This window comes from Sorex araneus, chromosome 4 (genome assembly GCF_027595985.1).
Source record: "Sorex araneus isolate mSorAra2 chromosome 4, mSorAra2.pri, whole genome shotgun sequence".
Lineage (NCBI taxonomy): Eukaryota > Metazoa > Chordata > Mammalia > Eulipotyphla > Soricidae > Sorex > Sorex araneus.
In genome coordinates, this window is record NC_073305.1 from 86,503,162 (window position 1) to 86,525,793 (window position 22,632).

The 22,632-nt window shown below is 37.3% G+C and overlaps 1 protein-coding gene and 1 non-coding gene across 2 annotated transcripts in view; both read right to left on the reverse strand.

The window, feature by feature from the left end:
* Positions 1 to 22,632, reverse strand: part of PKHD1 (PKHD1 ciliary IPT domain containing fibrocystin/polyductin) — a 552,653-nt gene that overhangs the window by 223,273 nt on the left and 306,748 nt on the right. The window contains exons 50-51 of the mRNA XM_055136692.1: positions 19,068 to 19,133; positions 11,670 to 11,798 (exon numbers count right to left, since the gene is read on the reverse strand). Coding sequence (XP_054992667.1) covers positions 11,670 to 11,798; positions 19,068 to 19,133 — 195 coding nt within the window. The remainder of the gene's footprint in view (positions 1 to 11,669; positions 11,799 to 19,067; positions 19,134 to 22,632) is intronic.
* On the reverse strand, positions 2,502 to 2,631 carry LOC129404672 (small nucleolar RNA SNORA8). The gene has a single exon (XR_008630041.1). It is a non-coding gene; the product is annotated as a small nucleolar RNA SNORA8 (small nucleolar RNA).

The following is a 22,632-nucleotide window of genomic DNA, read 5'->3' on the forward strand; positions in this document are numbered from 1 at the left end:
AAGTAATTCAATTAGATCAAGTGAAAAAAAAAAGCCCTGCACTCCATTAAGGTCCCTATGGGCAGCCATTCTTCACTTGGTTCATACTTCCCCAGCCAGGCAGGAGGGTGAAATACATATGCAATCACTCAGGTCTCCTGCTCTTGTAAGAAATCCTGTCTCCTCAAAGAATATTAATTCCATGAGACAAATTTCTTGGGGGAATGAAAGTATAATATAAGTTTATGCATTTAAGTCAAGGAAAATTTTTATTAATTTTCAGCAACCTCGTTACAGTACTGATCATAGAAAATAGGATGGTAAGAAATTGAAGGGGGATTTCTCAATCTTATACCCTGTTGCAACAGACTTCTCAGTTTTGATCTCTTAAAGTCAAGTGTCTCAAAACATCCCCCACTATAGTTTTGAGAAAACCAGAGGAAGTTTGAAATTCTATTTTGCGGGAGGGGGGCGCTTTTTGGATCATACCCAGCAATGCTCAGGCATTACTCCTGGCTCTGTACTCAGGAATTACTCCTGGCAGTGCTCAGGGGACCATATGAGATGCTGGGAATTGAACCTGTGTTGGTTGCATGCAAGACAACCACCTTACCCACTGTGCTATTGCTCCGGTCCCAGTTTATAATTCTGTTGACTAAAGTCTTTCGTTCCTACTATTAGCATCCCAGAATGAATATTAAAAATCTCCAATCAATGATGCTTCCACTATTCTGAAGTCGAAAAGAATTATCCAAGAGGACTCTTGGCTCTTTTCATTATGACCTTCAAGTCTTACCTCCAAAACAGAAACCCAATACTGAAACATTACAGTGTGTGTATTACTGCATATGGTCAATTCCATTTTTCCAAATGGATTTAGTTCAACAAAATAAGCTGATTCTATCATATGAGTCCATGAAGAACAGTTACAAATATTCTGTCCAGAGTCCCAGTGACAAACTAGCTGCCATTATAGATGTGTTTCTTTGCATCAGCGAGTTATTGCTTCTAATTAAAAAAAAGTATTAAAAAAAGGAGCCCAGAAGACATTAATTGCTTGCTGATGTTTTCATCAAGATCCAACACAATATATAAAACTAAACTAACACAGCATTGTTTCAGATTTGTGGGAACCTCAGAGGTTAGATATTTTATTCTCAGATAATTTCTACATTACCCTCCTCTTAGTCATCCTTATAACACTTACTATTAACAACCTACATTATGGTGGTATGGTTTTTCTGCCTTCGTACTTGCCTTCTTTTGGTTTTCATTCTCCTTCTTGTTTCATGACCACTGCATCTCTGCTGTTCCTTCCTGCCACTTAAATTAGAGTTCTCTACAAAAATGTATCTCCTTTCTCTTTCCTGTAGCTCCTCCTCCATAGTTCACAGGGCCATTCTAACCTTAGTTCAGACCCCAAGGATTCCTTAGTCAGTGCTTCTGAACAGCATTGAATTTAAATCCAGATTCCCATTTGTTTCCACCCCAAGCCCTTGCTCCATCTCTTCTCTTTCCATCTAGACATATGCACATGGCACTTAATAGATGTCTTTGCTGGAATTCCTTATCCTTCTGCTAAATATATTCCTTCTCCCTGCAACCTCTGATTCTATCAAAAGCACTCTAGCCATTCACCCATGTATAAAAGTTCTGAATCATCATCTAGTCTTATTTTTTTTAATTCTTCACAGTGAATGAAATATTAAAATCTGTTATTTCTATTTATTATCAAGTTTGTTACACATTTTCCCTATAGAAACCACCAATGTATTTGTTGCTACTATAAGGGCCTCTAATGAGTCATTATAGTAAATGGTCACTTAAAATTCCTGGGGAAAAATAATAATGCATAGCTATAAACTGCTCATGGAAGTATGCAAACATTATATAGAAGAACTTGTAGTAGCAAGTAAATCACATCTACTGCATTATAAGAAAAGCACCATAGATGTTTTATTGGTACAACGGTTAGATTTCTCTCAGACTAGAACAAAAAATGCCCAGAATATCACATTTATGGAAACTGGGGATAGGAGGTTTATAGTGTCCTAAAAGTGGTAATTTTATAGGTAGAGCTAAATGACAAAACAAATCTTTGTTCTTTTACATCCTTCATGCTATCAATATCCCCTCACCCAGATTCTTATCTGTGAGTCTTGAGGAATTATGTCACCTCCTATAATCAGTTATGGTACTAAATATTAATGAGTTATGGCAATATGGTCATGAATGTGTTTCACAGGTGAGTAAGGACAGAGAACGCTTTGAAAAAACACTCCGAGTAAAACCCTAATTAGTTCCAGCAAGTTAGCAAGTCAGAGTATCGGGCCCTATATGACTTCGGGTCCCAAGAGAAAATTCTAAGGGAGTTCTAATTAGCCCAGATACAAACATTCAAGGAGAGATTGACAAACTTAGACTAGAAAAGGAGAGGCAACCTATTCTATTTCATTTTAACTATGTTCTCTTCTGTTACTTGTGGGAAATAGAATTCCCACTATCCTTTTTAAAGTTGATTTTCCTGTTATGTAAACCAGGTTGAACAGCAAGATGCCAAGAAAAGCAGCGGTTGCAGACGTTGACTTTCTCTGGCACTGTCCTTGAACACCCAGCAGGATGTGCTCCTGGTTGCAGACACCACCCAGTGTTTCCACAATCACTTTAACTGAAGTTTATTTGCATGGATGAAATATTTGTAGTTGTAAAACTTCATTAAAATCCCAGGCTATTCTCCCTTATCAGGGCCTTCTGTGTCATGGACCAGATGTCATTAGCGGCCAGCTATGTTCACCTAAAGGAAGCCATGTATGGGGCTGGAGCAATAGCACAGTGGATAGGGCAGTTGCCTTGCATGCGGTCGACCCGGGTTCAATTGCCAGCATCCCATATGACCCCATCCACCCTGCCTGAGCACTGCCAGGAGTAATTCCTGAATGCAAAAGCAGGAGTAACCCCTGAGCATCACCTGGTGTGACCCAAAAATAAAAAAAAAAAATGTAAAGAAGCCATGTATGTCACAGTCATTGCCAGGAACAAGCCTCCCCCATCTCCAGTGTGCCTCAACTATAATTCTATTTTAGAAACAAAACTAAGAATGGATGATACCTCCATCTTAACAAATTTTTGAAGAAATTTGTAGTAAGGGGTTGAAAACAAGTAGAGCAAAATTGTACTTTTTTTCCCTAGATACAAAATAATACTTCCCATAGTACTGCATTTTATATCAGGCAATGGCATTGATACATCTTATAGCATTTTAAAACAAATAAGATTCTATTTATTTTAGTTTATTATAGTTGAGAAAAAGTCACCAGGGTCTTCATCGACTTACAAGTCTATACATCTGTCTTTTTACGTATTATTTATATACTAGAAGTAAATCCACATAAAAAAGCACATAAATTACTAATCCTTCAATTCATCACAGGATTCATATTTCAAAGAATTTCTCACTAAGATTAAATAGTAAACTTCTATGGTATGTTGTTAAGTAAACTGTATATATATAAAGTCAATTAACATTCAATATTTTAAAACTATCTAAGGAAGTGGTCGAGACATGTTCCATGGGGTCTGAGATCCTAATTTTTTCCTTCTCATAGAGAAACAAGTTCTTAACATGTCTTACCTTTAGGGAAGATTCAATGAGACCTACACTTCCCTCTAAGAAACTTTTAAAAGGAAGGAGAATTATAAAGTGTTTTAAGATCCTTTGATCACTGGGCTCAGATTTTTCTTTACTTTTCTTTTTTACCCCCTCACTTAATAGTAATGCTGGCTTCTGTGTCAAAACACCCATTAAACATGTGGGGCCAGAAAGATAGTCCACTGGGTAGGATGTTTGCCTTGCATGTTCCTGACATCCCTGGTTCAACTCCCAGCAGCAAACATGGTTCCCTGAGCACAGAGCTGGCCAGGAGCAAGCCCTGTGCATAAACAGGTTGGCTCCAAACAAAAAAAAACAAACAAAAAAATCACTTGAAATCTCAGTAAAATCTTGACCAATTTTTTTCTTATGTGGGTTATAGATAAGGTAAAAAAAAATGGTTTGAAGGCTATCCCTGTGGATCTTTAGCTTCTGCATGAACAAAACAAATACTTAAAATATTTGTCCTCACCCTTTTCTACAAAAAGAAGAAGCTTCTCATTACAAAGGTAAAAATTTGACTACAGATTGCAGCCCCAACCTTGTTGCCTGGCCGCATTTCCAACTGAGAAATCCCAGACCAGTGATTCAATTATTTATAGAGGGTTAAACAATTCTATTTCAGGCTATAAAGAAACAACACAACACAAATCTTACAGGTAGTAAGAAATAAAGAAAATCCTTTGACCAGTCTGTCTCCTGGTAATCTTCAATTTCTAACTCATCTAAGCCAACAGAATCTAAATAAAATCTACTGAGAGGGAAGACAGTACAAATTTCGCAGATCCTGAAATACTTAAACCTTTTCAAATTAAGTAAGGTACATCTGCTCTTAATTATATACATGCACACACATAAACACATGCACAGTGGTAGATTAAAGACAGCTGCAAGTTCTTTGTGATTCCTCCCATTGAGAGGAGACTAATTCTCCTCCCGTGAATAGGGGCTGCTTTTTTAGCCCTGCTTGACCAAACTGACATGGCAGTGATGGTTTTCCAAGCCTGCTAAGGCTGGCTCAGAAGACGCATCGTCTCTGCCATGTCTCTTAAACCGTCCACTCTTGGGGTACTGCCTCTCGGGGCAGATCTTTTTGAAATTTATCTGCCACCGTGGGAAAAAGGTCAGTAATCTCCAAACGGAAACCTAGGGTAAATCCAAGGCCACTTAGCAGAGTGGTCCTGATGAGCTCCCATCCATATATGAGAATCAACTCACAGCTCACAGCTCTGTGACATGTCACATCCCAAGCTTCTGCCATGCTGAGTTTTCAGATGACTGCAGCCGGACCACAATCTGAATCTAAAAACTAAGAAAAGCCTGAACAAGAACATTCCAGTGTATTCCTTCTCGACAAGACTCTTTCTTAGCAAAGCAAAATGTGTCTTTTAAGCTACTGTTTCTAGGTGACTTGTGAAGTGATAGATTTTTCAAATCTATCCAAGCAGTCACCATTCTGATCCCATGCCCTGTGAGAAAAGCCCAGGAACTCAACCTGGCATTTACTTCCCAGACTATCAACTATCAATCCAGATGAATGAGATAGTGGTTTGTCCATAGACACTTCCTCTTCTGTCTAAATGTTATAAGACCCCAATTTATTATAGTATTCATGTCACAGGGGCTGGAGAGAAAAGAGCATGGTGTTTGCTTTGCACAAGGCTGAACTATGCTCCATCCCCGGCATCCCATATGGTCCCTGGAGCCCCACCAGGAGTGATCCCTGAGTGCAGAGCTAGGAGTAAGCCCTGAGCACAGCCATGTGTAGCCTCCAAATGAACAAATACTATTAAGCTACAGACACCACACTGATATTTGTACTAGGAATCCCTAGATGATCCTGGTTTCTTAAATCTTTAAGTTATGTGATTATTTTCTTGTCCTAACTTAGTTTTTTTAAAAAGGCAGGTAAGAAATAGGTTAATCAACTTAATAATGCTATCATCAAAAATTTTGGTATAAATTTACCCAAAAATATTTTTCTGATTTATTATATCATCCTATCACTAATCTGTCGTGTCTTACAAGTTCACAGGGGAATGTGTTAAATATTGCCAGCTTTGAATGTCTCATGACTCTGATGAGATTCTCTCTCATTTAAAGTACCAAAGTACTGAAGATCAGAATATACAGAAGAGCCATTATAAAAGCAAAACAATACTCTTCCATTCAGCTCTTCAAATAAGAAGGGTTCAAAGTAACGAAGGAAATGAAACAGTGAATAATATCACACACATCAAATTATGCTGGAGGCTGTATGATATCATATCTGTATCCTTGAAAACAGAATCCTATCATTTGAAATTATAACACATTTTCCTTTCATTAAGCCTGTCCTGAGCGGAAGAGTGCCATCTTGTTATGGCCATAGTTCCCTTAGAGAAAGCACACTGGAACCATCTTACACAAATCTTCTCAGCTCAGTTGAGGAGAAAATATGGCATATAACTTAGCAGGTTCATGTGACTTGCTAACCAGCTTTGTTTGAGAAGACTTGATATCCTCATTATATGTTGATTCAAATTCTGTAAGATGTCACGAATACACTTCAACCAATGCTCCAAATGCCAAGACAAATACTTGTACTTGTTTATGTGAAGCAAAGTTATCATAAAATGAACTACAAAGGAAAATTCTTCATGATCATCACAGCTTACCTCATATAACACCTAAAAGAATTTACAGCTCTTTCAAAATCCAATGTCTATAAAGACAAGGAAAAGCCTCGAAGGAAAATGGTACCATACTTAAGATAGTGATATCTTTTATTAGTACAGTAAAGTCCCATTTTTATGGAATAGGATGGGTCTGAGGTCATTCCATAAAATTGATTTCCCAGAAAATGGAAATAGGCAATTTACCCTAAGAATTTTATTGAAAAATTATGCTATTCTATTTGAATAATGATGGGAATGTTCTACACGTTTCCTTTATTAATGAATTAAAATACACAAAACACCATAAAATTATATTAGAGGTTCAAAAGTATCACTTAAATCTTCTTTATCAGTCACTTTCATTTTGTAAAATCAGCAGTTCCATTAAAATCGTATTATGTAAAAATGGGTTTTTACTGTAATAATAGTTATTACCTATTTAGCTCCCAAGGATGTTGTGAAAATTAAATAATAAGCCATTGGAAAGCAAATACAAAGTGTTTCTAATACCAGGGGCCAACAGGGGCAGCCAGATGGAAAAATGAAGGAAAAGAGCACCCGATTCATTAAAAATCATAGCTTTCATCTGTAATCCCATTACTGCCAATACTCTTTGCAGTGGTCATATTCACTGATATTATCTCATTTAATCATTTCAACATCATGATACATTAATTATGGCCTCTTGTTATAGGTGACAATTAGGATGATTTAAAACCTGTCCAAGTGTTAGTTGGAAAATGTCAGAATCCAAGAGAAAACCAGACTTACCTGGCCAACAGCCTACCCTTTTATTCCTGAAGTGTCTCAAGTAATGCTTAGTATCTCATTATTATCCCTTATATTCCTAGTTCATCATTCAATATTTACTTCAAATGCCCTTTCTCCATGAATCCATTTCTTCTATTCACTTGAAACACTGCAATTCTGCACTTTTGCTGTTTCTTACAGTGATTTCTTACATTACTATGTATTGTGTGCTTTATTAACCCTTTTACATCACTAGTTGTGTGAGGTCACAGATTTACATGACTTGCTTTTGGAGAGTCAGATCACAAGCACCTGGTACAGTGCCTTAAACACAGTAACTGTTCAGTAAATGGTAGTTAAACAAATTAGAAAAGAGTATTAACTTGAATTATAACTACATTAGAAACCAGATGCAACACAAGTACTTCTACCAAAGGTTTATTTCATCAGATACCTCTTTGGAAAGTTTCTCTAGTTTTTCCATGTATTTGTGTGTAATGGAAATGTGATAGGATTAAATTCTTCAAGTAGAGTCTCTGACATATGGTAGGTACTCAATAAATAGAAGAGCTCTTTTTTCTCTTTAATTTCAAGTGAAGAAAACAAAATGAACTCTGATCAGAAAGTAGAGATTTAATAGAGCAGGCATTCTTCTCATTCGGACGAATCAGACCAGACAAGAGTAAGATTTTAAGTGTTACAGCACTGACAGCAAATGGTGTGCTTTCTTGCCACAGTGTGTGGACAAGTCATTTAACATCTCTGTGCATCAAAGTCCTTACATACAAAAGTTAAGACAACAAAAGTATCTACTCATAAGGAGGTTGTGATAGTTAAGAAAACCCATGTAGAACACTTACTATGATACATCACACATGTTAAGCACTCAAATTATGGTTTGTGCTATCATCATAATCACAAAAATTAATTCTTAGGCAAATTAAGGAGAAGACAACATTTTTCACAGATCTTTAAATTTAATCATTGCATTCTGTAAAACCTGTCAAATTTAAAGATTTATTTATGGCATCAAATTACATATGGCAGCATTGAGGTTGCATGTTCACTCAAGCAATATTTATTTTTATCTCTTTTGTGTAAGACTTGAGTGAGCAAACATGCTTGATTCATAGAAGGCTGAGAATGAAAGAAACCAGGAGAAGTTGAAAAGATCAAGACTTCAAGATTTTGAGAATTCAAGATTTCAAGAATTCAAGAATTCAAGGTATAGAGAGGAGGTGAACTCAACATAACTCAAACATCCACCAGAAGTCAAGCTCATCAGCATTTGCTAAAAATAATAAAAAAACACTTCTTGAAGCTAAAGATATCTTCAAAGATGACACACCTCTGACCAGGCAAGTGGAAACAGAGATAAACAAATAGGACTATCTTAAACTAAGAAGCTTCTGCACCTCAAAAGATAGAGTGACCAGAATACAAAGATAGTCTACAGAATGGGAAAGGATATTCACCCAAAACCCATCTGATAAGGGGCTGATATTAAGTATATACAAGGCACTGGTTGGACTCTACAAGAAGAAAACATCTAACCCCATCAGAAAATGTGGTGATGAAATGAACAAAAACTTTCTCAAAGAAAAAATCCGAATGGGCAAAAGGCACATGAAAAAATGCTCTTCATCACTAATCATCAGGGAGATGCAGATCAAAACAACTATGAGATATCATCTCATACCAGAGAGACTGGCCCACATCCAAAAGAATAAAAGCAACTGGTGTTGGCAAGGATGTGGGGAAAAAGGGACCCTCCTTCACTGCTGGTGGGAAGGCTGACTGGTCCAACCCTTTTAGAAAACTTTATTTTTTGCTTCTCAAAATATTAGAAATTGAGCTTCCATTTGATCCTGCAACACCACTTCTCAGAATATATCCCGGAGATGCAAAAAAAGTATAGTAGAAATGATATCTGCACTTGCATGTTCATTGCAGCACTGTTTATAATAGCCATAATCTAGGAAAAACCCGAGTGCCTGAGAATAGGTGACTGGTTAAAGAAACGTTGGTACATCTACACAATGGAATATTATGCAGCTGTTAGAAAGGATGAAGTCATGAAATTTGCATATTAGTTGATCAACATGGAGAGTATCGTGTTAAGTGAAATGAGTCAGAAAGAGAGGGACAGACATAGAAAAATTGCACTCATTTGTGGAATATAAACAAACAGAATGGAAGCCTTACACCCAAAAATAGTAGAGATGAGTACCAGGAGGATTGCTCCACAGCTTGGAAGCTGGCTTCATATATGCTGGAGGAAAAGGCAGCTGAGATAGAGAAGGGACCACGAAGTAAACGGTGCTTAGATGGCCCGCTCAGAATGTGAGATGCGTGCTGAAAGTAGACTATGAACCAAATGATGGCCTCAATACCTATTGCAAGCCACAACACCCAAAAGGAGTGAGAGAGCAAAAGGGAATGCCCTGCCACAGAGGTGGGATGGGATGGGGGGGATGGGGCGGGGTGGTGGGATGGATACTAGGATCACTGGTGGCGGAGAATGGGCACCGGTGGAGGGATGGGAACTCGAACATTGTATGACTGAAACGTAAGCATGAAAGCTTGCAAATCTGTAACTGCACCTCTTGGTGATTCATTAAATAAATAAATAAATAAGTAAAAATTTAAAGAAAAGAAAAGGGTTAAAAACCCTTCTATGTGAGACTAACATTGGGTGAAATGATAGATATGCTAACTGCTATAAGTTAATTTGCTGGAATTAAGGAGGGATACAGAAAAAGATGAAAGAGGTTTAGGGGGAGTGAAGATATCATTTATTAGAAGTTATATATCTGTTTTCATGCATCCATCTAATGGAAAATTAAAAATAGGATAAAATCTGCATTTTTTAAAAAATATTCATTTCTCTTGTGCTCATAATCATATCAAAGAAGAATAGGAAATATTTCATATATCCTATAGCTATGCCCTCTGATTTTTTTCCCCAGAGCACTAATTTGTGCCACTTTGGTAGCTTCATAGAGAAGCTAGTCCCATTTTATAATCTAATCATCAACAAAGGAATGAAAAAGAATTGAAGATGCCAGGAGCTCCCAACAGCCAGGACACACAATGAATGTGGTCAACTGTAGTGCCAAGCTAAGATTACCCTCGCCTGTCATAAATATCCCAAAGGATACCAAAAGCTTGGCAACCTTCAAAAGATTCTCTTGCTTCCTGTGTGCAGTGAGGGAAACAGCTTACTCAGAGTGGGGAGGGGAAGAAAAACTCTTGCTGAGGGCCAATCTGCTGGCTAAATGCATCAAAGAGGCGGCTGAGAAAGAACAGGTTTTATCCTTTCTGTATATTAATGACTTATGAGCTTGTTTACGCAAAGTTACATCTTCTATTGGGAAAGGTGGTTGATACAGAAGTTGGATGTTAATAGTTCAACTTTATATTGCTTTGACCTTCCTCCTTGTTCTATGCTAAGTTATACTATCACACCGCCAATATCCAAAAGTACTGGTATATTAAAAATATAAAAGGTCTCTATGCTTTAATGCTGCCTTCATTTTCATCAAATGTACAACAAACTGCACAACATCCTTTGTTAGTTTAGTCTTTGTCCTTTTAGAGAGAGTACACTGTATTGACTAAGAATACAGATTCATACTCATATTATTTAGATTAAAATAGTGACTGCTAACTGAATTACCCTGGACAAGTTCTTGACCTTCCTGGACATCTATTTCTTCACCAGTAAAAAAATGGATAGCACTGTTACTTATATCAGAGCTATTGTAATAGTGATTAAGTGATTTAATATATAAGTCAATACCATAATACCATGGTGTCAAGTATCAGTAAGTGTCTGATTATTGTTAAATTAGGTGAACAAACGTTTTCCCTGTACTGATTCTATTTTACTTAGTGCTATCTTAAGAAATTCTACTTAAACAATAACTGGAATCTTCTAGGGAAAATACATTTGTCTTAAAAATATTTATCTAAGATTCTGAGAGCTCTCTTTCAAAGAAATTTATGAGTCTATGTTTTTTATATCTGAACAATCATATTTTGAAGCATGTACTTATATGACAAAAGGTCTAGATATATGAAAAGACAGAAAGTTAAACACAGATGGTAGGAGAACAGATATATATATATATATAAATATATACATATACAAACAGATCAATATATTTTAAAAAACACATTATCTTCTCCTTTTCCAGCAGCTTTGAAAAATCAAGCAATATTGGAGCTTACTTGTCCTTTTTCCTCAACCATATACATAAAATTTTAGAAAGATGAAAGATCAACATTCTCAACATCCCTATTTCCATATGCCCTATCTACATAGATTAGGATACTAGAATTAGCCACAGCCATTTTCTCTGACATATAAGAAAAACTACTCAGTTAATAGTCTGTTTTAAGTGTTTTTAGTATGGTAGCAATGTCTTCCACCTATAACAGAAGAACACTGGACTATATTTTATGGATTCCAATAGGTTGTGAACTTTTCCTCTATTAAGCCTTAAAAAATGAATGTAGACACAAGTGCCTACTACTGTTTTGTACAACGGATATAAATAACAAGTAATCCATAATGAGGTTGGCCTGGTTCAGTCTCTCTGATTATTTTATTCATGGCTTGTTTTACTTACTGGGTAAAATTAGGACATCATCCCCAGGGCCTGGAACTGTTTGGTTATATCCTCCCCAGCCCTCTTCAACGCCAGCCCATGTTTCAGGAAGAGACCACTTGAAAGTTGACTCAGCTACAGAAGTAGAAGCTAGAAAACAAAAGACAAATGGCAGGAATAACTATGGACATCTAATGTATTTGATAATTTGTTATTTTGATTCTCATTTTAAAATTCTGGTGCTGGGCTAGAGAGAGAGTACAGCAGGTAAGGCACTTTCTTTGCATGGGATCAACCTGGATTCGATCCCAGCACCATGTATGTTTCTCCATGTTCCATCAGGTGTGATCCTTGAGCACAGAGTCAGGAGCAAGTCCTGAACACTGCAGCGTATGACTCAAGCCTCCCTCCTCTGCAAAGGTTGATACTTTCCAGAGCCTTTTGATATTCTACAACCTTCAGATATTTCTCAAGCATAAAACAAGTCATTAATCCTTCAATTATTATCATCACTGTTATCCCCTTGTTCATTGATTTACTTGAGCGGGCACCAGTAACATCTCCATTCATCTCAGCCATGAGATTTTAGCAGCCTCTCCTTACTCATCTTTCCCAACGATTAGAGGCTCTTTCAGGGTCAGGAGAATGAGACCTGTTATTGTTACTGTTTTTGGCATATAGAATATGCCACGGGGAGGTTGCCAGCTGTAAATCCTTCAATTACACACAGAAAAAAAAATGTGTGTTACTTTTGTCGATAGATATATGTGTTTTGCTTCATTGTAAACATTATAGATGCTTGGGGACACTTGGAAGCACTTGGGAACACTTGGAAAGTAAAAAAGAAAATAGAATCCTTGCCTCTAGTATCACCACCTATTGGCAATTGTCATTAACCTTGATTTTGCATTTTCAGGGTTTTCTCAATTATTTTATGTAAGTGAAATTTCATTATATTAATTATATACCCAGTTCTTATTTTACTTAGCTTACATTTTTACATTTCCTAATATCATTAAAATTCTTAATCATAATATTGATTGCTATGCATCAGCTCAATCATGAGAAATCTTCGATTTACTACATCTCTTCTATTTGGCATTTAGATCCTTGAAATTTTAGTTTCAAATTTTAAATAATACCATGTTAAATGCCACTGAGTGAATCTGCCAGTAATCCTGATTTCTTTTTAAACAGAATCTTCAGTTATCAAAACACTTAGTTCTCAGAGTTCTTAATGCTTACTAAGGGTGAGGTAACAATATGAACATCTCTCATTTAAATAATTGATATAAACCTTATTGTCAGTTTTTTATTAATAATTCCCCTGATAATAATTATAAAAATATGACAGTATAATCATGATAATAATGTTCAAAGTGCAATTATTTTCAACCATACTACTGACCTCACCCCAGAGAAATAAAACACAAATATATTAATTTCAGATTTGGAGAGTCTAGGATTGCATCATGCACAACACATAATGAGCTATACCCGGATTATCTTTTCTGGAATGTGATTCCCAGTGTGAAGTCAGAAGGGCAGAGCATCTGAAAGGAGGATAGGATGAAAAGAATCCCAGCTGATAAACTGTTCTTCTTCTAATACAGGCCTTCTTTTATTTGTTATTGCTTTTAGAAGTTCAGACTAAACCCATACATGGAGTTAAGTCTTTTAGGGGAAGTGTACTGGCTCTGTGGAAAAAAGGGTTTCTTCTCAGGCTACCGGGAGTTTCAAGAACTCACATGAGTGAAAAGCTCACATGATAAAAATGTGAAGAAATGTCACATAGGTCTTGCCAGTTTCACAAGTCAATAATGGGAGCCTTCTTTTTCAGATTTGTTCAAATCATAGAATTATGAAGTTCTATGCTTGCCACCAGGGAAATAATTGTGTTTGGAAGAAGCCAAGGTGTTAAGAACATAGAGTACACAAAAATAAGTCAAGGATAACTCCTACCTCCTAATCATGTAGGGCACACGATGGGGGTGGGTCATGTGCATAGATTCCCATTAAGACAAATACCAATGATATCTATTTGGACATACAGTCATTAAAAAATTGGGGTACCTATAAGGACTCCATGTGATGTTATGTGGCAAGCAGAAGATAAGCAGAAAAATATGGATATAAAGGATGTAAGAGAGCTCAGAGTCTGAATAAATAGACTCTGGTATCTACCCAGAGATTCTCTTCAAAAAATTGTAAAAATGGTACCATCATTCCAGAGAATAATGGTATACAAAAAGAAAAACTATTTGAGATGATAATTCTGAGAAACACCTAATCCTCTTCCCTAAAAGTTATGATATAATTAGGTCCCATGATAAGTTACAAGTATATCGAGTAGAAATCCTAGGCAATTTACTTAGCACAAAATATACCTTAGGAAACAGAACAAGTAACCCTCAGAAAGAGGCTTTATAAATAAGTTATTAACACCAATATTATACTGTTCTAATTTTATTCCCAATTTTTCCTCCTTTCTAATGCCATGCCTAATACAGAAAGGTCAGATTGGGGATATTTGATGAAGCATCATTAATGCCAGAAAAAAAAAGCTACCCCAATTTTTTAATTCCATTCAGCACAATTTCAAGTGGACATTGGTCAGATTCCTTAAAATATCACACAAGCCTCAAACTTTCCCCAATCATATATCATAGGTATTAGAAACAATCTTAACTTTTGTTATCTCTACTTTTGCTTCAATGAGGAAATGAACCGTCTTTAACTGAACAAGCTATATCTTATAGTAGCCATTCTTAGGGATGCTGTGAATGGATTTGATCATTCTCTGCCAAAGTGTAGTAGGCAGAGACGAAGAGGGAGACCAGGAGAGAGCACAGTGGTGGAAACTTAAGAAACAGAGCATGGCTAGACTGCAGCAGTAAGATTTTTAATAACAGGGTTTTGCTAAGGAAGGGAAGAAGCAGCTACTGAACTGGCCTTCAGGGTTTGTGTGGTCAAGGTGAATGCTTTCCATGATGAGACTGACGTAAAACTTGTTGGTGGATAACAGGGGATGGAGAAAGGGAAGGTTTAGATAGAATCATATCTGCCAAATCTCACTGAGACATTAACAGCCTTTCATATCTGAGAGCCTTACTCTTTGTTGTATATTCGTAGACACTGGAAAAAGTAGATTTACACTGAAACTCATGAATTTTGGTCAGGATTCCCAGGTCTTGATCCCTCTACTCCTGCTAGTCCCATCTCACTTAGCGGGCCTGAGTTAGTGGTCCTGCCTGAACCTGGATGTGTTTGCTTAGGCTTGTGAGTGTGTTTTATTTCCAGAGTGTCCACAAGCTGTCAGCAGGGATGAGGCCATCCTCCAGGGCTCAAGAGGAGGGGAGGACCTATTTCACTCCAACTCTGGCCTCCAGGGAGGATTATCCTTCAAATTCAGGCCCTTCCCTCCATAGATGAGAACTGCCAAAGCTTTCATAGAAATTTACTTTTACCCCCTTACTGCCGTTAGAAAGCTGATGTGACCCTCGGTAGTACCTATACTAATTTAAAAATGTCATTTTAAGCAATAAATGGTTTCTAGTGAAGGACCCTGGTCCTAAGAAGTGATTTGCAGTATAGTGAAGGAATGTTGGCATTTTTAATGATTTTGTGGTAAAGGTCTCATCTCTCTTTAGGGGGAAAAATAATTTGTGATGAAGCTTCATCTTGCTTTCCTTTACAAATGTGTCACTCAACAACAGCCCAAGTTTGAGGTGGTCTCAGACTTGCCATCTGAGCCAAATAATGCTGCTGCTACATTAATTGACCTTTTTATGGATCTGCAAGAAGAGGGAGCTGCTTTTCTGAGACATTTGCAAGAGCAATATTGGTTAGAGAAGAATTCCATAAATTTTGTTCTCTTTACCTCTGGAGACACTGAATTGATTGCAGTAAAGGAGGGGGAGTTAAGACATAAGACAAAGAGTCCCTCCTAATGGGACAAAATTCAAAGGATACTAAAAAGGATGAGTAGATCATAAATAAGAGAATAGATAGCAGACAACTGGAGTACCTGCTCCAGAAGGTGATAAGTTTTGACTGGTCAGTCCAGCAAATATGGAAAGATCATCTGAATACTTTCCGAGTTAGGTACTGAAGCACTGTAGCCCCATTGTTCATCGATTTGCTCAAGCGGGCACCAATAACATCTCCATTGTTAGACTTTTTGTTCCTATTTATGGCATATCAAATATGTCATTCATAGCTTGCCAGGCTCTGCTTGCTGGGCTCTCCGAGAGGGATGGAGGAATCAAACCTGGGTTGGCCATGTGCAAGGGAAACACCCTACCTGCTGTGCTATGGCTATATTTGTAATCAGCCAGCACTAAAAAGACAACAGGATTGAGGTCAAAGTGCTTTGGAAATATTTTCATCTTCCACCCAAATGGATTGTCTTATCTATTCTCCCTTTTTCCATCATTTGTGAAGCATCCTGCCTGAGCCAGAGAGGAATCCTCTAAAGCCATGATAATGGAAGACCATGGAAGACCTGCGCTGAGATCTTTAGGAAGGTGGGTCCTATCTTGATCCAACTTAGCATATATATTTTCCCCATATCCCTCTTCCTCGTACAACTTCCATTACTGCCAACCACTTCTCTCTATCCTGGCCCATTTTCTGCTGCCTCTACTATTTCCTGACACACCATCCCCATAATGCCCAGCACAATCTTCTGACAGTTAATTGAGGTTCTCTGCAGAACACCTTAACTCAAATATTTCACCTCTATTCTCTTTTAGAGAATACTGATACTCTAGTAGACTAACATACAGATAGAATTCTATCACTGCATTCTCTTTGTGAAAGCATTTTCGAAATTGCAATAATAGTACTGTTTTTCATGGGAAGCTTTATTTAATAAAATGCATACTGATCTTTAAACTTTGATATCTGTGCACAGATCTCACAATATGGGAGTCAATGTTATGAAAACATGTTAATGTTTGGAATTTTTGTAATCAGTTGTAATGTAATAATTCTCTAGCTCCCTGTGTTGATGATCGTTTTCTGTCCTAAATTACATTGGCTAGAAAGATTGACTATATATGATTGTATTTTAATCCAACTTGGAAATTAATATATGCCAAAAGGTCATTTAATTGCCATAGAATTATATGATTACCAAAGAAAGAACACTGGGCAGATGGGAAGACCTAAGTTCTTATCCAGGTTAAATCATTTTCTACTGATGTGACAAAGAATACTGCATAGTATCTGGGCTTTGATGTGTTTGTTTATAGAATTAGAATAGCCTGTAAATTTTCCTCCCCTTAGTAAAATCCTACAACTCTATAGAATATCAATTTTCTATTGTTTCAGTATATGGCGAATGATTGACCCCATGCAGTGTCTCTAAGTAAGAGTGACCTCTGCTGAAAAGCCCCAGATACTGAGCAGTCACAAAGTCTTCAATACAGAAATCTTCAGATTAAGTATCAAGCAGTCTGTCACAGTGTTCGGGCTGTTTGGATGGGAAATGTATCCCTCCTCGATGAGTCAGTATTCTCTATGGGGACTTGGTGTGAAAGCGCCACCAAGAGGCATGTTTCAAAATGAGAACTAACCAAACCAATCAATGTTTTTTATTGAAGAATTTGGACACAAAAACTTGAGATAGGAGAAACTTGTGACATCCATTTCCTTGCTTCTAGTTATTTCACTTGTTGTGGTAAGTCTGGGTTTTGAATTATACCCAGCCATGCTAGGGTGCTACTCCTCACATGATTTTTGGTGCTACTCCTGGTAGTGCTCAATGACTGGTGCCAGGAATCAAATCTGGGTCTTCTGGGGCTAGTGCGATAGCACAGTGGGTAGGGTGTTTGCCTTGCACGCGGCTGACCGGGGTTCAATTCCCTGCATCCCATATGGTCCCCTGAGCACCGCCAGGGGTAGTTCCTGAGTGCAGAGCCAGAAGTGACCCCTGTGCATTGTCGGATGTGACTGAAAAAGAAAAAAAAAATCTGGGTCTTCTACATTCAGACCATGAGCACTATCATTTAAGTGACTTCCTGACTTAGCGACAGATTTTATTATTTGGTTTTTTGATTTTTGGCTCTCACCTGGCAGTTCTCAAGGACCACTCTTGGAAGTGCTCTAGGACCACAGTGATACGGGGGATCAAGCCTGAGTCAGCCACATACAAGGCCAGTGCCTTAACCCCTGTACTTTCTTGATGTCCCCAGTAAGAGTTCTTTGAAGGATATGTAGCCATTTAGCTATTTAGTCAGTCATTTGAATAACTTTCCTGTGTGATCATAAGACTCCACATAGTCAAAGACAGTTCCAACATGCTCATGGTGTCATCTTCCCACACCTTACGTGAAAGGGACTCAATAAATAAGGCATTTTGAGACACTTACACAAAAATTAAAGGGGCTAGAGAAAGTATCGTATGGCAGGTAAGACATTTGCCTTGCATGTGATCTACCCAAGTTTGATCCCTGACATCCTGTATGGTGTCCTAGCACAGTCTTAAGTGTCCTGAGCACAGCTGGATATGACCCCAAATCAAAAAGCAAACAAAAATAAAAGAAAATCACACAAAATTTAAAAAAAATAACATAAGAGGCCTAAAGCATAGCAGACAAAAATATTAAAATGTTATTTATACCAAGTTGGGAACTTTTACAAAATCAGAATTATCATTTTTTCAGTATGTATGGAGTGGTAATACCTTTAATTTACATCAATACCTTTAATTTACAGTTTTAGTCTAGTACCTTAATCTCATTTATTTATTAATTTAAGTAGAGAAATTAGGTCATTTTCTCATTAACACGAGTTTTGCTGTGACCGGACATAAAATTTTACTGGAAACTTGGCGAAAATTGGTCTTTTTAGAGATTTATTCCTACTGCAAATGTATAGTTAAATTGACTCAGGATAAAAAAAAATAACAAGCAATGAAATACATTAGAAAGTGCTTATGAGTAATTTAGTCCTTGAGAATTTGGCTTTTATGAGTTAGAAAGGCTTCACAGAACCATCTGACTTTTGGAAAGGGTTTGTTTACCCTAATTTCCTGAAATTACTGAGAACAGTTTAAGTTTTGAGATATTCTGAATTTTTTATTCCATATGGTAGGGGCCTAAGGGCCCATCTGAAGATCTGGACTTGTGTGTGCACATATGTCCATGATTTATGAAATGTGCTTATTTACATGTTTTAATTTTTAATTTTGAATGTTTGATTAAAATCAATGTACCCTTCTTATATCTCTTTTTTGACATGCAGACATATTTTAGCTACAAGATAGCATAATATAGAATTACTAGAGAAAATATTCACAAAAATATGGGGTCTGAAACCAGCCTGTTATTAAACAATAGGATGGGAGGAATTTATAAAGATTCTGGGGAGCACTTTTCTCTGCCAAGCATTTGTATGTGATGGATTAACACTCACCAGAAATAGTTGGGGAGACACCTTCTTTCACCTGGAGGAGTACTTGAACTTGTCCTTCACCTGAAACTGAATACAAAAATCCACAACTTGAACATGATGCAAAGATAGTCTTAATGCAAAATATATTTACAAATAAAAAAGGTGTCTTAGTTTGAAGTCCTTGCCATCCCAGAAAAAAATTCAAAATAGAAAAAAATAGAAGTGCTTGTTAGTCTAACAATTGATCTCCAACATTGGGTTTTTATTGCTTTTATTTGATTTAACCAGATTGTATTAAGGTTTCTCAGAGAATGGGCATACATAAAATAATAATAATAATAAAAAATAATTTAGCTATATGTTCTTCTGAGGGCCATATTGGCCAGCAAGGCATACCTCATAGACTATTTCCCTTCATCATTTTGAAGGCTCAGCATTTAGAATTCATGTGTTTTTCACCAATAGAGTTCAGATCACCCATGAAATGTATTTGCTTTACCTTTATCCAAACAAATTGTTCTTTTAATGAAGGCGTTTCTCCACCCCCCTGTCTCCTTCCATCTTCCAAGCCAACTGAGCACATTTAAAAGGCCTGGGGTTCATTAATTTTAAGTGTTCAATAAATTAGTGGAAATAATCAAAAGGCCTGATTCTTTCTGATAATGACAATTTGATGTCAGTATAAACTAGTAGATTAAGCTGGGAACATATGCTCCTTTGCCAAGAGAGGCTGCTATAATTAAATAGTGAATGCATCTACAAGGTGCTCTCACGCCTGATTAATTAGTAATCAGGTGCGTGAACTCCACTTTTCAGTAACACCTTGTCTCTTATTGGTTAATTACTTTTCCGCCTTTATCAGATGTCATGGAGTCAGGACCTCCCACCATTCTATGGTCTTGGGGGTCCTGGTCAAATCCACAGTCTCTATTGATTTTCCATTAAACCTTGAACCCTTCCTTCCTTCACTAGAGGATGAAGAAAATTCAGGATCATTCTTTCTTAATACTTTCTTTTCTTGAATAAAATATTCATTACTTCCCAAGAACTCATTGCCATGGGGGTGGGGATGGGGGCTTCCCTATCTACCTGCCTGTTGCTTCATATTGGCCCCTTCGAGATTTTACTACCTTAAATCTTGAAGAGGAAAGTGATAAAAAGCTATCTTTGTAGCTTCTTCATTCTGACAAAAAGAGTCTACACCCTATCTCCACTCTGGAGGAGCCCATGTTCTCTGTCTCTGTCTTTCTCTGTTTTTCTGTCTGTCTGACTATCTGCCTGTTTGTCTGTCTGCCTCTCTCTCCCCCCCTCTGTCTTTCCCTCTCTCTCTCCCTCTCTCTCTTCCCCCCCTCTCTCTCCCCCCTCTCTAAGAATTTCCAAATAAAATCTGTTTTTACTTCAAAATAATATTTGTTTGCTTGTTTGATTTAAGATATTGTGGCTTGCAAAGTTGTTCATAATAAAGTTTCAGTCATACAGTGTCCTAAAACCAATCCCACCACCAGCGTGGACTTGCCTCCACCAAATCCCCAGGTTCCCTCCCATTCCCCAGCTAGCCTCCTAGGCAGGTGCATTTTTTGGTTTAGCCACTGTCATGTTGATCTCCTGCAACCAGTGCTTTGGCTCTGTGGTTTAGACATACCTATACATTCACATCATCTCTACACCACAGTATGTGAGGGGCCCCTGCATTCTGCCCCTATTGCCTTCTGTCTGCCTCTTGCTAGTTCCCATCTCAATTTCTTTCTTTGTTTTTCCTTATTTCTGTAATCTAGGGTCTAGGATGATACAGTATACTTTTATCACTCCTTTGCTTATCTTGTTTCTTTATCCTATTACATATATCACCCTACATTCTAACTTCAATAATGGCAAAAACAAACACTGTATCACTGTCATCCCATTGCTCATCAATTTGCTTGAGCAGGCACCAGTAACATCTCCATTGTGAGACTTGTTACTGTTTTTGGTATATCGAATATGCCATGGGTAGCTTGCCAGGCTCTGCCATGTGGGCGAGATACTCTCAGTAGCTTGCCAGTCTCTCTGAGAGAGGCGGAGGAATCAAACCCGGATCAGCCACGTGCAAGGCAAGTGACCAACCCACTGAGATATCGCTCCGGCTAGTCCGAAAGTAGTGATTGGTCACAAGGTCAATCTAAAGTCAACTGGCAATAACTATAATAATTGTTATTTTTATTTTTAAACACAAATCAAGCATCTTACAGGATTTTCCTGAGGATGTATAGTTTATCCAATTCTTCCTATCTAAATCTATGCATTCTCGTAAATTAAAAGACACTAATGTTTATTTGATGCCAAATTTTAATTTAGCAAATATTTATATAATATCAACGATGGTGAATTTAGGATTGCATCAGCAGTTAACTTTGTTTTTAAATCTTTGAGGGAGGGGCATTTCTAGGACATGGGTCTTAATCTAGTTATTACTTTTTGAATCATGACAGAATTTGTCCATGATCATGCTCTTAACTTACAGTTAAGTATTATGGCCCTTTGGCCAGGCCTATTTCAATGCCAGGGACCACATAGGTCACAACGTGCCCTGGGTCTTATATCTAGTCCCTTGTCAGGACCCTGCTTTTGGGGTGCTAGGAAGTAAGACCAACTTAAGTTGAGGGAACAGATGTCCATGAGGTAAATATCATTCAAAATCAATTAACGCCCAAGTTACAAAACCATAGCATTAGCTGTCTTCTTGTGTCCATACAAAAAGAACATTGCTCTGAATTAACTATGCAAAGGACTTAAGGAGAAGAGAAATGCAGTATTTACAAGCCAACAGAGCACAAAGAAAGAGGTTACAAATAAACACAGAGGGGTGGGAGCACTGTGAAGAGAGTAACTCAATAAACTTAAGCTCCCTGTGGCAAGGCGGAAAGGACAAACCAATGTTATCCTACACTCATCTTCCTTCCTTAAGACACATGGAGCTAAGGAATGTGAAAAAACTTACATGTAGAGTCTTTCAAGGCCACACTACTCATTTTATGATCACTGCTTCCACCAAAAATTAGTCTAATTATACTTTTAAAGGAAATAGCTGAAGGGTGGCAAGATTAGAAACATCATCTTTCCCTCCATTAGATAAATAAGCAAGTTAGAAGTAAGGAGAGATAGTGAATATATACAAAATCTCCCACATATCTCATGCATTGCAGTTATCACTGAAATGATGAATTCTGAGAACAGAGTGCAGGGCCCTGACATATCTAATTCCCATTACAGTCTATTCCATCTGCCCTACCATCCACTAAGTGATTATTCTTGGTAATCCCCAGGTTTACAATATCAGTATGTTATCCAAACCCAGATTGAAACCAATAGTTATTCACTTGTGGCCACTGATTTTGCTCAATCTTTGAAAAGGTTCCTTAGTTTTGTTCCAAAACCTCTTTCCCCAGACAGCCATGAAAACCAAAACATGCAATGAAATGCTATTGGTCATTATTGGTCACAATGTGAATATGTAAATACTATGTGATCTAAGAATAGGAGCAAATTCAGAATCAGAGAACATTTAAAAAATATATATCCAAATTTAGCAAAGATTAGAAATGTTTTC